Source organism: Pseudophryne corroboree, chromosome 11 (assembly GCF_028390025.1).
Source record: "Pseudophryne corroboree isolate aPseCor3 chromosome 11, aPseCor3.hap2, whole genome shotgun sequence".
In the NCBI taxonomy this organism is placed as follows: domain Eukaryota; kingdom Metazoa; phylum Chordata; class Amphibia; order Anura; family Myobatrachidae; genus Pseudophryne; species Pseudophryne corroboree.
The window spans coordinates 93,827,929-93,844,922 of record NC_086454.1 but is presented as its reverse complement, the minus strand read 5'-3'; the positions used below and the strand labels follow the sequence as shown (position 1 = coordinate 93,844,922).

The following is a 16,994-nucleotide window of genomic DNA, read 5'->3' as shown; positions in this document are numbered from 1 at the left end:
CGCCCAGTATCCCCTATGGACTTCGAGAAAAGGAATTACCGGTAAGTACCAAGATCCCGTTTTCTTTAGCATCCATAGGGGATACTGGGATGGTGAATTACAGTGGGGAATGTGCTGAGATCCCTGCAATACCAAACGACCAAACTGAGCGTCCGCCGACACCAAGGTATCAAAACCATAGAATTTCACAAAGGTGTTGGTACCGGACCAGGTAGCAGCCATACACAACTGCAAGGCCGAGACTTCCCGAGCAGCCGTCCAGGAAGAACTCACCTGGTGGAATGGGTGGTAACAGACTGTGGCAAAGGTAAGGCCGTAAATGAATAAGCCTGTTGGATAGTGAGTTTTATCCAATGCGCAATGGTTTGATTCAAAGCAGGACACCCAATCTTGGTGGCCTCATACAAAACAAAAAGAGCATCTGACTTCCGGGTACGAGCTATTTGGTTGACATAAATGCGCAACGCTCGCACCACATACAAACTGCGAGGCGTGGAAGAATTGGTAACAACCGGAACTACAATAGGTTGATTTATGTGAAAGGCTGAGACAACCTTAGGCAACAACAACCTACGAGTCCTGAGTTCCGCCCAATCTTCGTGAAACACCAGATAAGGAGGCTTGCAAGACAAAGCCCCCAATTCCGAGAATCGCCGCACAGAAGTGAGAGCCATCAAGGTGACAGTCTTCCAAGTCAAATACTTGGTCTCCGCCAGGTGCAATGGTTCAAACCAGAAAGATTGGAGGATCTCCAACACCAATTGGAGATCCCAAGGGGCCATAGGAGGTACAAAAGGAGGTTGCAAGTGGAGCATGCCCTTGAGAAAGGTCTGAACCTCTGGGATCAAGGCCAACCTTTTTTGGAAAAAGGCAGACAAGGCAGACACTTGGAACTTAAGAGTGCCCAAACGCGGAAAATGATACTGTATATGAACAGTATGTCAATGTTCTAAACGATTGTAATGTACAATTCACATCGTTGTGTACTGCTGTTTTGATTGTATTGTGAAGTGACGCATGAATAAATAAATATTTGAAAAAAAAAATAGAGAGCCCAAACGCAATCCAACATCTGCACCCAATTGGAGGAAGCGTAAGAAACGACCCAATTTAAAAAACACTGGCGGATAACGATGACTATCACACCAGGAAACATACATCTTCTATATCCGATGGTAGCGCCGTGATGTGACATCTTTCCTAGCATGGAGCATAGTTGGGATTACAGCCCCTGGAATGCCCTTCCTGGCTAGAATCTCCCTCTCAACTTCCAAACCGTCAAACTGTAAGCTGTAAGTTTGGATAGACGAATGGGCCTTGCTGAAGAAAATCTTCTCTCAGCGGCAATGGCTAGGGGTCGTCTACCAACAGGGAGAAGAGATCTGCGTACCAGGCCCGCTGCGTCCAATCTGGGGCGATTAAAATCGCCTGAACCCTCTCCCTCTTTATTCTTTTTAAAGATTTGTGTAGTAAAGGGAATGGAGGGCACAGATAGACCGTCCGAAAGGTCCAGGGTGTTGTCAACACGTCCACAGCCGACGCCTGTGGGTCCCTTGTCCTTGAGCAGTAACACTGAAGCTACGTGTTGTGTCGGGATGCCATCAGATCTATCTGAGGACAACCCCATCAGGATACTATCTGACGGAAGACCTGTGGGTGTAGACCCCATTCTCCCGCGTGGAGATCTTGCCGGCTGAGGAGATCTGCCTCCTAGTTGTCCACTCCCGGAATGAATATGGCCGACAGTGCTGTGGCATGTCTTTCCGCCAAGATCTTGGTGACCTCTCTCATAGCCGCACAGCTTTTGGTTCCACCTTGTCGATTGATGTAGGCCACCGCCGTGACATTGTCTGATTGTACTTGAAAGGCGTGATTTTTTAACAGGTGGAAAGCCTGTAGAAGGGCATTGTAAATCACTCTTAGTACCAAGATGTTTATGGGGAGTATGGTTTCGTGTGGCAACCACTTCCCCTGAAACTGAGCCCCCTGGGTCACTGCATCCCAGCCCCGGAGACTCGCATCCGTGGTTAACAACGTCCAAGTGTGTGTTCCGAAGACTCGACCCTCCACGAGATGGTAGGTCTGTAACCACAACAGAAGGGATATCCTTGTTTGTGGTGACAGACGGACCAGGTGGTGCACGTGGAGATGCAAACCTGACCATTGCTCTAACAGATCCAGCTGGACGGTTCGTGCATGAAATTGGCCGTACTGTATTGCTTCGTAGGACACAACCATCTTTCCTAGCAGACGGATACACAGATGGATTGAGACCCGGCGCGGCTTTGTCTAGTGGGAGGAACACCTTCTGAGAAACCGTTTCCAGAATCATACCCAGAAACTGAAGTCTCTAAGTAGGTTCTAAGTGGAACTTCTGGAGATTAAGAGTCCAGCCATGATGAGTCAGAAGTTGTTTTGTGAGAGCGATGCTGTGAAGGTGCCTTTATGAGCAAGTCATCCAGGTATGGAACTATAGGGGTCATTCCGAGTTGATCGTAGCTGTGCTAAGTTAAGCACAGCTATGATCGTAAACTCAGACATGCGGGGGGACGCCCAGCACAGGGCTAGTCCACCCCGCATGTCAGTGCCGGCCCCCCCGCACAAATACAAAAGCATCGCACAGAGGCGATGCCTTTGTATTTGAGGAGTAACTCCCAGCCAGCGCAGCTCCTGCGGCTGGCCAGGAGTTACTCTTCGCTCCCACTGGCCGCAGCGGCTACGTGACACATCACGCAGCCGCCGCGGCCCCCCCCCCCCCCCAACGGACCGGCCTTGCCTGCGTTGGGTGGACCACTCCCCCTAAATGGTGGGCTAAACGCCGCCGTTCAGCCCCCTCTCAGCTAGCGACCGCCTCTGTCTCAGAGGCGATCGCTAGGCAACGATGACTGCCATGCGCAGTTCCGACCCGATCGCACGGCTGCGAAGAAGAGCAGCGTGCGATCGGGTCGGAATGACCCCCAATGTTCACGCCTTGCATACAGTGCAGCAGCATCATCTCCACCATGACCTTTGCAAACACCCTTGGTGCCGACGAAGGACCGAAAGGCAAAGCTTGGAATTGATAGTGTTCTTCCTTGAGTGCAAACCTTACGAATGACTGATGAGGCGGCCATTTGGGACTGTGGAGGTAGGCATCCTATATAGCCAAGGATACTAGGAATTCCCCTTCCTCCAGACCTGTGATGACAGATCGCAGAGACTCCATCTTGAATCTGAAAGTCCTGAGATATGGATTAAGGGAATTCAGGTTCAGAATGGGTCTGACCGAACCATGTGGTTTTGGTACTACAAACAGGTTTGAGCAGTAGCCTTTGTTACTCTGATGAACAGGAACCCGGGATAATAACTTCTGCAAGCAGAGGTCTGTTGATGGCCTCCTTCAGGGTTAACAGCTTTTCTGATAAAACTGGTAAACCTGAAGTGAAAAACCTGTGAGGTGGGGTCAGTTCGAATTCAATTTTGTAGCCATGGGAGATCAGTTCCTTGACCCAGGCATCATGGCAGGATTCTTTCCAAACCTGACTGAAATGTTTGAGATGTTCTCCTACCTTGAGATCCCCCAGGCACAGAAGGAGAGCGTCATGCTGTAGGCTTTGCGACAGCGGAAGCACTATTCTGCTCATGCTGACTGGCAACTGCTGCATTACGGCCGTGGCCTCTGGATCCACGTACTGCGTTTGAGGCACCTCTGGCTCTGCCTCTAAACCTAGTAAAATGAAAGGAATGAAAAGACGGACCAGAATAAGTAAGTCTTGGTGGCGGTGCAACTGACGGGAGATACGTAGATTTACCAGCAGCAGCCTTTGTAATCCACTTATCCAATTCCTCCCCAAATAAAGCCTCACCAGTAAAGGGTAAACCTTTCACTCCTCTTTTTGACTCAGCATCTGCAGTCCACTGACGAAGCCATAAGGCTCTGCGGGAGGATATTGACATGGCTGACAACCTGGAATTAATTAGACCAACTTCCCTGGTAGTCTCACATAAATAAGATGCTGATTCCTGCATGTGCTGTGCTAAAGTAACCAGTTCTCCGGGGGAACGTCCCTCCTGGATACCTGTTATGAGGTTCTCAGACAAGTTTTCATGGCCTTAGAAACCCAGCAGCCAACAATGACAAGACGCAGGACCGCTCTTGCAGCGGTATACATAGTTTGTAGTGTTGCTTGAATCTTACGGTCTGAGGAGTCCTTTAAAGAGGTAGCTCCCGGGGCGGTAGCACAATCTTTTTTGAGTGACGGAAAACTGAAGGGTCCACCGTGGGTGGATTTTCCCAAAGCTTCCTGTCTTCAGGAGGAAAACAAAAACAAAGAAGAAGACAAAAACCTTTTAGGAATCTGGAATTTTTTATCAGGATGCAACCAAGCTTCCTTAAATTGGGCATTTAGTTCAGAAGACACAGGAAATGGAACACTAGACTTTTGTGGTTTACTAAAATATGCAGGTTCCACCTGAGTGTCTTCTTTTTCAGGTATTTCCAGAGCCTCACATATTGCATAAATGGAGTGACTCAACCTCTTCAGAAGGACTATCAGTGTCCCCAATTCCCTCCTCCAAACATTCTAAATCCCCATCCTCTATATCTGGCATGTCCTCCCGAGTCATCCGACTGTAAGAACCTGTGGTAACGTGTTTTTGGGACATTAGTTTGGGCGGATGAGTAGAAGATTTACTCCCCCCCTTTTTAGAGACCAAATCCTCCACAGACTGTCTAAGAGCTTATCTGTCATGACTGTCAGCAGCCAGTTCTGAGGAAATATCTGTGATTACACCTGTTAAAATGGAGAGCCACACTGGTGCCGGTTCTTGTGACCTGCTACCAGATTGTGCCTCAGATTCAGTACACTTACTGTAGATGACACACACACACACACACACATGAAAAAGTACAGTCCTCCCCTGCTAGGAGTAGTAAACCAAACAGCTAACAGGAGAAAACACAGAGTGAGAGAAACCAGCACACTCTGCATATATAAGCGGTATATAATATAGACAGGCAGTAGCGATTCCGGAGTCACTTAATAGCAACCCCAAGTTTAACTTGTTCCCCCACAACTAACCCCCACTGTATACCACAGTCCCATGAGTCTTGTGAGGTCAGCGCTGGCTCTGGCATCCCTGTAGCCGCTGCTGCACTCTGTACACGCGGCTAAAATGGCGGCAGCTGTCCCGCTCTATAAGCTCCGCCCCTCTGCTATGGCACGCCTGCAGCAGAATCTACACACAGCCTAATCAGGCACAGTAGCTCTCTCTATTAGAGCAGTGTGCCTGATCGATGCTTTGCCGTCTTGTGAACCGGGGATCCTGCTATTCGGAACCCGTCTTCATAACTTCAGCTCTGCTAGGGGCTGGCGGCAGGTTATGAGGCTCCTGCCCACCATACGGCTGTGGTGAGAGATCCCCCAGGGCCGATGTTCTGGTAACCGGGTACCTGAGGCCATACCTCTCTATATATCGTCTGGACGGGTCCCCCACTAAGTCCCTCGGTACAGACAGGCATTTGCCAGATGGGTCTCCATTACTGCCAGTAAAAATAGTTTTTGAACATCTAGATCATAAGTGCTTTACTTAGACATGGCTTTTGCAAGACCAAAACATGAACATCAGCAGCCTAATATGGACTCGGGGACTAAGGGGATTAACAGTTTTGAGCATTCATTATAATTAGGGAAATCATTAATTCCAGTTATTCTACCTCATCTGTCTGCGACACTTGTCCATCTGTGAGTGGCTCCAGTTCTGCGGTAGGTGGGGCGGATAATATGCTGCAATATAGACAGAATTAGACTTAGCAGAAGCTTGTTAGGTCTTTACCACCAGATGAGCTTCAGAAAGTTGATGAACTGTGGCTACCACGCACCTTGTCAGTGCATCAAGCTGGAATTTATCAATTGAGAACTGTATGAAACCTCTTAGGTCTGTTTTACTGATTCCACCAATAGGGTTTACATCAGCACTGGAGCAGTCGTACTTGGTCAGGTAACCTCGAAGACTTTAAAAAACAAAAAAACAATTATCACAATATTGCAGATAAAAAAAAACCCAAATAACATTTACACCATTTATTTGCACTTTTTTTTTTTTTTTAAACAAAATGCCATAGAGCACTTTATGCTGGATTTGGTCTGTCGTTAGGGATGTGGCCTAGTTTATTACGGCAATAGAAAATCTCTTGCTGCAAGTAAGCAGTGCAATATGGCCACCAGCTGAGCGATACCATGCTGCTCCTTACCGGGGCAGTCTCTGGAGATAAGCGCATGTCTCATCTGGCTAGTGGGTTCACACACGTGTGGAAGAACTGAAGGCCCACAATTAGCCCCTCAGTTCCACTTAGTGGGCAAAAGTACAGAAATAAATTGTTAAATAATTATTAAGGTTATAAAAAAAATATCCCTGAAAAATATAGTTTAGTTTGAAAAAAATGATAATTGTTCCACAGGCTTCACCATGCTTTGCACCCAGCAAATCTTATCGTCAGCAGTATCTCCTTGAGGTATGGTACGCCCTTTGTGAAATAGACCCCACAGCAGTGGCAGCCATCTTACCTTATCTCTGCTCAGATGAAAACTATGAGTATAACTAATACCTCAGAGTGCTATATCTATGCATACTCTTATGTGATATAGCTATGTATGTGTGAGTGCATCTTGCGTGCATGGATAACTAAAAGGAGTGTGATCTGCAACTACATATAAAGATATATAAAGGGCCACCAAGACATCAGCCGGCCTCAATACTAGGGTATGTGTGCTGAGGGAGCAAGACGGCGCTATCTTGGGTTATGCCTCCTTTTCACATTGCTCCCCTCACCTTGTATCTCTACATGCCTGGTCATATAATTGTACGTGTCATTATCAGATACAAAAGCACAAAGTGTTCTCTAGAAAACACTTATTTTTGCTGGCTGCCAAGTCCAGTAAAGAAGACGTAGGTCTCCGTTCCATTAATGTTCTTCGGCAGGCTACGTGGGGGCAGCCATTTATTGTGGCAGCCATTTTTTGTGGCTCAGACAATATTTATTAGAAGGCAACCTACACATTCACTTGGAGCTATTGATATCCCTAATTCGTTAACCATGAAGGGCATTGTGAACATGGTGCAACCAAACTACACTGGAACCACCAATAACCTATGGATCTAACCCCACTCTCTTCTAATAATCTATCTGGTCAGCCGACGGTTCATTTAATTTACTAAAAGTACGTAGTATCATAGAACCTCTCATCCACGTTAGCTGAACCAAGAACCAGAAGTCCCCCTGGCAAGCCCCGCGTCCAAAGACTTAGCTGGGCAAACAAGTAGGAAATCACCATGCGTATTCGAGCCTGAAGAGACATGTGACAGAAATATATGTTTTCATTTATAATGAAATCTGCATGCATATATACATTTTATTTTAAAGTAATGTTACGTGAAGTATGTCTTCTAATTTTTTTATTGTAAATGCATGAAAAAATAAATTGTATTTGTGAATCTCTCTGTTATTTGTGTTCCTTAAACATTCAACCTCATTTATGGCCTGAGTCAGAGGTGGATGCAGAAGCTCCTGCAGCTTCATCTATTGGCGGTTGCCCGACTGTGGGGGGTATTCAATTTGTGCCGTTTTTTCAACAAGTCGGAAAAAACTGCACTTTTCACCCCTTTATAGGTCGAATTTACATTCGACCTATACAATGCCCGTGACGTTTTTTCAACTGGTCAAAAAATCTGGCACTGGCGACAAACACGTGTATCAGCGAATTTGCCGCCGATACACGTGTTTTGGCGAATTTGCAGGCGTTTTCACTGGCTAAAATGGATTAAAAAAGTGAGAAAATGCCCGCAATTGAATACCCTCTGTCGAATTAGTGCCGTTTTTTTCAACCAGTCCAAAAAACGGCACTTAATTGAATACCCCCCTGTGACTTTATACAAATGCTGCTACAGACACAGTCAGGAAACATGTGCGACTTAGATGGAAGCGCAGCGGAAAGGAATCGCTCCGCCACATCCGACATGAGCAATGCGTTGCACCCCTGCATCAGGCCTTTAGCATCCGCACTTTAGCTGATAAGTAAGTTCTCAGTTCCGGTTGCATTTTACACTTAGGGAAATATTTAGGGTTTTCAAAATTGTAGCTGTTGCCCATAGCAACCACTCAGATTCTAGCTGTTATCTTCTAGAAGGTGCTAGAGAAATGATAAGTAGAATCCGGTTGCAATGGGCAACAATCTCCACATTTGAAAACCCACCCCTTAGTATTAGGGCCTACAGTGGAGATTACCTGCACGTTCTGAAGGGCCAGATTCTCTCGGCCACATCCCCCATGAGCACGAAACTGAGGCACTTTACCAGTCACCGTAGTAAATATGGCAACAACAGCCTTAACAGCCATATCAATGTTCGGGGTCAGGTGATAACTACAATAAAGATGCACAATACTGAATAAAATCTCAAGATAAATGGTTTAATGCAACTAGAATAGCAATATATGTCACAGGTTTCGTATTACTTAGCTGAACATTGAGCATGAAATACCTGAAGTATTTATACCTAACCAAACAAGTAAATCATACTCTTTCATTCGCTCTCTCTTTTGCAGCCATTTGCTATATTATAGCCCTTTCACATGTCCCACCTGGTAATTGGAAACGGGTTCTTACCGGGAGGGACCCGGCATTTGACCCTAACAAGGCCCTCTGGGTCGGTTTGCCATAGCAGCGGGATGGGGGGGGGGGGGGGGGGGGAGGAGGGGGGAGCAGGCATCGGGGGCGGCGATGGGAGATGAGCTCATCTTTGCGCCGCCTCTCCCTATGTAGTGAACGGGTCCCATCGACCCAGAAACCCGTTCACACTGCCACTGACCCGGTATTCAACCCGGGAATAACACTGCTTTATTCCTGGATTGAATAGGCACCATGGGCCCTTTCACACCACACAGTGGGGGTCATTTCGAGTTGATCGCTCGCTAGCAGTTTTTAGCAGCAGTGCAAACGCTAAGCCGCCGCACTCTGGGAGTGTATCTTAGCTTTGCAGAATTGCGAACGAAAGGATCGCAGAGCGGCTACAAAATAATTTTGTGCAGCTTCAGAGTAGCTCCAGAAGTACTCCTAGCTTGCGATCTCTTCAGACTATTCAGCTCCTGTTTTGACGTCACGAACACGCCCTGCGTTCGGCCAGCCACGCCTACGTTTCACCAGCCACGCCTACGTTTCGCCAGCCACGCCTGCATTTTTCCACTCACTCCCTTAAAACAGTCAGCTGACACCCAGAAATACCCACTTCCTGTCAATCACTCTGCGGTCAGCAGTGCGACTGAAAAGCTTCGCTAGTCCTTGTGTGAAACTACATCGTTCGTTGTAAGAGTACGACGCGCATGCGCATTGCACTGCATACGCAGAAATGCAGTTTTTTTGCCTAACCGCTGCGCTGCGAACGAAAGCAGCTAGCGATCAACTCGGAATATACCGTGTTAATACCGGGTTATTTGTGCGGTGTGAAAGGGGTATCAGTAGGGAGAAGATTCTGTAACTGAGCAGGCAGAAAGTGAATGACAACTTTGTAGTGTTCATGGAGTACAAGGACCAGAGCGTGTACCTTATATTCTGGCTAAGATAAAGCAGGTCAGATTTATTTTGTATTACCTGTACACAAGTAAGGGACAATATCTTTTTCTGGTAATACCTTAAAAAGTCCAAACTGAACAGTGATGTTATCGCTTGCCTCTAGGGCCTATCTGTACAATCTAAGCACAAGCCCAATGGTTGTCAGGCTTGTTCAGAGGTCACACCAAGCCTCCATGCTTTATGGATCTTCTGCTAAAGTACAGGTGTATTAATCACTGGCCTGCCCAATTTGATACACTCGTCTGTGCTCCTGAGAGGAAAGCCAGAAAACATGCACTGATGGAGAAGTCTAACATCAGGATTGAGAACCATTTGGATTTTCCGTGTATGAAAATGACTTTTAGGATATGGATTACTTTAGACAATAACGCGACACTCTCGCTCATGAAAGAATTATGGCACAAACATTTCTGAGGAAGATAGGCAAATTATTCGATAGTTACACTTTAATATCATGTCAATAATTTGAAATCCTTAAACTCCCAATTTCTTTCCCTGATCTACACTCCTATTCTGCTTACCTGCCTATCTGCTCTGACAGCATCCTGGCTCGCTCCCGGGTTTCGGAAGAGGAATTCTCAGTAGCTATGTAACAAGTAGTCAGAAGGCGATGGCAGAGTTCCCGGGGAACCACGGGCGTGTAGGATTCTTCGGCGACTACCTGGCGCACGTCGTTCAGCACTTCTTCATCTACCCAAACATAAAATATGTATACAACTGCAAAAGTGTAGGTGAAAATGGGGGAAATCGGCCTGTACCCCCAAAAATGCCAAACTAACACAGGATAACAGTATAGAGGTCATATTATTAAATAGATTTGGGGGACTTAAATTGAGTCAAATGGCTTTTATAGGCATTAAAATTTTTTATAATAAAGGCTTTTTCCCCCCAGCAAAATAAGTGCTCTCATTAAAATCGGGGTACATAAAAATGGTTATAAGTTTATATTTGGGTCATTTTAGGAGACTTAAAAAAAAGTGGAAAAAGACTGACTACTCCCACCTGCAAGCCTAAGAACATCTGTCCCACTCAAAGCACCCCAATATACCTGTACCAACCCTGAATTCTGTCACTTTGCACTTTGTTTTTTAACTTCAATAGTTTTTATTGAAAAGAAACAATTTTATGAGGTACAGAAATAAAAAGGGGAGTGTGCAATATAACACAATGTAGAGGGTGGAGGAGGGGGGGGGGGGGAGAGCATCCAGTAGATCAACGGTACAGGTACTTTGAGAGCAAAAAGAGCAGACATAAGAAAAAACGAGTACTTAGAGAAAGAAAAGAAAGGGGACAACTGCAGATGGCGGATATACAGAAATCGTTAAATATCAAAAGTCATTAGTACAGGAGCTATGAAAGTGTATCAAACAATGCATTAAAAGGTATCCCTTGTGGTTCAATACAATTCAATAGGTAGAAGCAGAAGAATAGGAAGAGAGAGGAGACAAAGATAAAAATAAAACCTTGCGACCTCTAAGAGGAAGAGGAAAAAGCGGATATCCTGGTTATATGGAGGGAAATATCACTCACTAACAGGATGTTCAACTAGACTAAAATGAGATGGGTCACAGTAAGATGAGTTATGGAAATACAGGGAAACTGGGGCGGTAGCAACAAACTCATACCATAGGGACCAGCGGGTCAAGGGGGAGGTAGCAGTACTGGAGGTATGGATGTATTCAGTTTCCATGAGGTAGTGGTGGTTCGTATTGTGAATAACTTTTAGCAAAGCAGGGGGTGTAGGTTGCTTCCATAACTGAGCTAGATTGGCGTGAGCAGCTATTAAGATATGACCTAAGACATATCTGCTGGAGGGGGGGACGAGGGGGGAAACTATGTGAAATAGCGCTACAGTTGGATCAGGGATAAGTTGTGTATGGAGAACTTTATTGATCAAATCAAACACTTCGGACCAGTAATTTGCAATCACTGGGCAGGACCAAAATATGTGGTAGATATGTCCTATAGATCCACAAAGTCTCCAACATTTATTGCTACAAGCAGGCCAAAATCTGTGCAATCGGTCAGGGGTTAGATATAACCTGTGGATTAGTTTAATGTGCATTTCAGTGTGATTCAGGCATTGTGACATGGAATGGGAGATAAGGAAGATATTCCGCCATTCGTGAGGTGACAGAGTTCTACCTAAATCCAGTTCCCATTTTAACTGAGCATTAGATTTGGAGAGAGAAACAGGGGTAATCAATAGATTGTACCAGAATGAGATATCGCCCCTGGATTTACTTAAAGAAAGATGAGAGAAAAGCAGTTGTGAGGTTGAGTCTGGAGTCAGTGAAGTGGTAGGGATCGATTTCCACCGGTGTGCGACCTGAAAATAGTGGAAAAGTTCTGAAGCAAGTAGGGAGAATTTCCGTTGGAGAGCTGGGAAGGGCAACATGAAAAGTCCTTCCAATATATCACCCAGACGCGATATGCCTACTTGTCTCCATTTAGAAAGATTCAGGTGGGGTATCATCGTTGAGGGTGGTGATGGAGATCTGGGTGATATGGCAGATGGGTGATAATAGGGTGGCGGGATAATTTGTCCCAGGTTTTAAGCGAGGCTTGTGTGGATGGAAGTAGATGTGGGAGAACAGGTCGGAGCAACCTAGGAGTGCGGAATATATCTGCAAGAGGTAGCAAACGAGCTTGAATTTGTTCAAGTTCCACCCAGATACCTTTGAAAAAGTCACGTGGAGCGTGACGAAACGCGTCTGGACCCGCCCCCACTCACACCTAGCTCAGGTGTAACTACAAGGTGCACATCGATCTCCACTGCACCCTCCGTTCACAGCTTCCGTCATTAGCGGCTTTAACATACACGCCGCCACAGCCAGGTTGTGAAAAAGACGGTCTTCTCCCCTCCGCTGCACAGCGTATGTGGGCATTGCAGGACACATATGCCGAGGACGCTCGGCTTTGACCAGCCCACCGGAGAGGTATTGAGATTCATTCTAACCGAGGAACTTACATCCCATTGGGATATTACCAGTGCACCCTGTTCTCTATTAATTACCTATCTTATCAAGTGGAATACGGAACTTTTCCTTTAAGGTCACGTTTATTATACTGATCCTGAGCCACTACAAGTTACCCTAAGTTCACTATTAGTGATTGTTCTTAATCAATTTACCGGTATATAATGTTTTATTTATAATAAATATTGTTACTTTTTACGTTGGCTCTCTGTACAGTACATTTATATTCCTGACATCCAGCGCAGCCGTTTGTCTTTTTTCATACCTGTGAATTAGTAGTAAAATAATTTTTAAGGGAAGCTAGTAGAGAAGCCTCTTGATATAGGGAGAGGCTAGGTAAATATAGGCCTCCTAAAGCTCTCGGCAATATCATTTTAGAGTGTGCCAGTGAGGGTGGTTTAGAAGACCAGACATATTTAGTCAATATAGAAGAATAAGTCTGCAGGGCTTCTTTTGGAAAATTCTATGAGATTGTGCAGAACAAGTACATCAGTTTGGGCAGGAGAGACATTTTGAATGCAGCCATACGTCCTAGCCAGGAGACTTCATATGACGCCCAAGATTTTGTTAGGGCATCTAGTGTTACTATTAGAGGAGAGAAGTTGAAAGTGAAGACATCAGGAGTGTGGATAGGGATGTTAATACCCAGGTATTTAATCAAGTTTTTCCGCCAATTATAAGGAAAGGAGGATTGGAGGGCTGAAAGGGCGTGGGAAAGGTTGATGGGCAAAGCCTCAGTCTTTGTGATGTTGAGTTTATAGTAGGAGGCTAAACTATAGGCATCTAAAATAGAGATCATTAGAGGGAGTGTGGTGGAGGGGTCAGAGATAAAGAGAAGGACGTCATCTGCAAATAGACTTAATTTGTGACGGGAGGAACCGAACTGTAAAGCTGGAAATTGGGGGTTGTCACGGATTGTAATAGCTAAGGGTTCAATTGACAAAACGAATATCAGAGGGGAGAGAGGGCATCCTTGTCTGGTGCCATTTGTGATTGGGAAAGAGTCGGATAGGAAGCCATTGCTGAACACTCGGGCTGAAGGAGAGCTATATAATGCTAAAATAGAGGATAGGATACGATCTCTAAAGCCAAAGCGGAGAAGAACTTCACGCATATACGACCAGTTCAATCTATCAAAGGCCTTCTCAGCATCCAGGGATAGCAAGAGAAGGCCCTGATCTTTAGAGAGTGAATCGATCAGGTTAAAAACTCTACGCGTATTGTCCGACGCTTGTCTTCCTGGTACAAAACCAGACTGGTCCGAGTGCACCAGCAATGGAAGAAATTGGTTTATACGTGTCGCAATCAGTTTGGCGTACAGTTTGATATCGGAGTTGAGCAACGCGATAGGGTTATAGTTATGTACATAGGCAGGATCCTTGCCGGGTTTGGGTATAGTAACTATACGCGCTTCTGGGAGTTCAGCTGGCAGGGTACCTTGATCAGAAAAATTGTTGAAGAGAGCGGTCAAATGGGGAGAAAGAACATCATGGAATGAGGCATAAAAATCGGTAACAAACCCGTCTGGGCCAGGGGCCTTGTTACGGGGAGAGGACTTAATAGCTGCGGAGACTTCAGCAGAGGTCCATGGGGCATTAAGAGCGGACAGCTGCTCCTGGGTGAGAGTGGGGAAAGAGAGATTGTCTAGAAAAGAAGTAATAGAGAGGGGAGTAGGCTGAGGCATATGCCAATATAAGGAGACACTAGATCATATCATATCATATCATATATTCATGATGAATTTGGGATAAATATATAGATGTAATCCCTTTTTAACTTCTATGATGGTTGATCCAGTAAAAAAAGGAGAAAAAAGTTCCTTAGTATCCAAGACAATTGTTGATCAGCTGAATCCCTGTTATTATATGCAGTGCCTGTAGTATATTAAATTGCCTCATTCGATGGTACCAGTATTCATGCAGTGGTGCGCAATGATTCTCCAACAAAACGTTGATTAAAACTTTTTTGACAACGTAATGATAACACCCCTCTGCCGTTAATAGGGTAAATTCTCACCGTACATGCTGTTCTTAATGCCGTGTCCTATTGCACAAGGACGAAGTGGCTGCAGCGGCGGTGGATGTTTGATGTTGGTGCCGGGTCCTATCGCACAAGGACCAGACGGCACATGCAAAAGTGGCAGCAAACCAAGCTGGAAATCACAACGGTGAGACGCACCTGGATGGGCACTACAGGTCTTAAATGCAGCTGGGTAGAGATGTCCTGGATATAGAGAGTTAGTATTGCGGCTCCGTAACTCCGTATCACAGCCCCTTGACGCGTTTCTCCGACGTAGCTCGTGTCGGTTTCTTCAGAAGGTATGTCTGTTACTCAGACCAGTGCAGTATAAAAGAGGTTCCTCAACCAATCAGTACTTAGTACAATTACACACCCAATTGCTACCAGGTGTGAATCTAATGCTGTTACCCTATTAACGGCAGAGGGGTGTTATCATTACGTTGTCAAAAAAGTTTTAATCAACGTTTTGTTGGAGAATCATTGCGCACCACTGCATGAATACTGGTACCATCGAATGAGGCAATTTAATATACTACAGGCACTGCATATAATAACAGGGATTCAGCTGATCAACAATTGTCTTGGATACTAAGGAACTTTTTTCTCCTTTTTTTACTGGATTAACCATCATAGAAGTTAAAAAGGGATTACATCTATATATTTATCCCAAATTCATCATGAATATATGATATGATATGATCTAGTGTCTCCTTATATTGGCATATGGCTCTCTAGCTCCGTTGTATATGATTATACTAATTGAATTTTAATGCTGTTTATAATAATAAATTGTTTTTATTATTATGTATGTTTGCGCTCTCTATTATAGTTATATATAGTTTATTTGTGTACTCAGGTATAACAGAATACCTTTTGAGAGCAGCATTTATTATTAATTATTAATAGAGTGGTCTTATTTCTAAAGCGCCTGTATTGATTTTCCGTCTAGGATTATCTTTTAATTTTATTCTACGAGTAGGCTGAGGGGTTGAGGAATCAGTTAGTAAGTTGTAAAGTTTAGCATAATATTGCGCAAATTGGTTTGTAATATCTTTAGGATTTAGGACCTTCTGCTTAGAGGGAGAGTAGATGAATTTGATCTTATACCTAGCTTGCTGAGCACGAAGTTTACGGGCTAACATTCTGCCAGATTTATTACCCAGAAGATAAAACTTTTGTCTCATTCTATTTAATGCCGCTTGGGTATGAGCAAGGAGCAATTTTTGGAGTTGGCTGCGAATATTAGAGAGTTCTTTTTTGAGGGTTCTAGAGGGATTGGCCTTGTTCCGTGTTTCGAGATCTATCAATTCAGCTTCCAATTTCGACTGTAATTGGAGGGCCTGTTTCTTGAGGGTGGCACCATCTTGGATAGCCGCACCACGGGTAACAGCTTTAAAGGCACACCAGTGGTTTATAACGGAGGTATCTAGGGGGGAATTGGTAGCTAGATATGAGTTTATGGAATCACAAATTAGTTTTTTGAGGAGAGTATTATTTAGATAGGGAAAAAGACGCCACTGTCTAGGGGTGTTTTGGGTGCCATGGAGATTCCATTTCCAAAGAATGGGGGCATGGTCTGACCAAGTGATCGGTAAAATAGCAATGTCTTTAGTCCTTTGGAGAGACCATTTATCACATAGTATTAAATCTATCCTAGAGTAGGAATTATGAACTGAGGAGTGGAATGTATATTCCCGCCCTGAGGGATTAGTGGTCCTCCAGATGTCGAAAAGATCGAACTCCGTGAGTAAATTGCGAAAGGCTAAAGAAGGGCCGGATTGAGCTGAAGGGATGGGGCAGGAGGGATGACCAGATTTGTCTAATTTTGGGTCTAAAACTAAATTGTAATCTCCCAAAACAACCAGGGAACCCTTGAGAGATTTACAGATTGTGAGAAACAGTTTACGCAGGAACGGAACCTGGTTAGAGTTAGGGGCATATAGGCACACCAGTGTAGTGGGTTTGTCGTCTAGAAGACGCGTAAGGATCAGGTAGCGGACACTTTTGTCAGAGATTTGGGAGTGGAGGACAAAGGTAACATGTTTGCTAAAGAGGATAGCCACCCCATTACGCTTGAGCGGGCCATTTGCATGGTATCCCACAGGGAAATTACTATTTTTAAATAGAGGGGGGTTAGCAGAGGAAAAGTGGGTTTCCTGCAGCGCAACAACATCTGCCCTTTGTTGGTGGAAGAAAGTGAGGGCCAATCTGCGTTTGTTAGGTGAGTTCAGTCCCTTAACATTAGGAGAGAGGAGGTCCAGCACTGAAAATATAAGTCAAGGACGAGAGACAGATATCTATATTAAACACAGTAAATGCAATTGAATCGAAGATCAAAGTACCACGGCAAATTGAGGATAGCAACGAGTCTGGAGCTTGGTGGGGAGGGAGG

The 16,994-nt window shown here is 45.0% G+C and overlaps 1 protein-coding gene across 1 annotated transcript in view; it reads right to left on the bottom strand.

Annotated features, from left to right (window-relative positions):
• Positions 1 to 16,994, bottom strand: part of NADSYN1 (NAD synthetase 1) — a 95,693-nt gene that overhangs the window by 10,967 nt on the left and 67,732 nt on the right. Inside the window, exons 13-17 of the mRNA XM_063944174.1 lie at positions 10,127 to 10,295; positions 8,264 to 8,399; positions 7,219 to 7,325; positions 5,861 to 5,992; positions 5,696 to 5,765 (exon numbers count right to left, since the gene is read on the bottom strand). Of these exons, the coding sequence (XP_063800244.1) occupies positions 5,696 to 5,765; positions 5,861 to 5,992; positions 7,219 to 7,325; positions 8,264 to 8,399; positions 10,127 to 10,295 (614 nt within the window). The remainder of the gene's footprint in view (positions 1 to 5,695; positions 5,766 to 5,860; positions 5,993 to 7,218; positions 7,326 to 8,263; positions 8,400 to 10,126; positions 10,296 to 16,994) is intronic.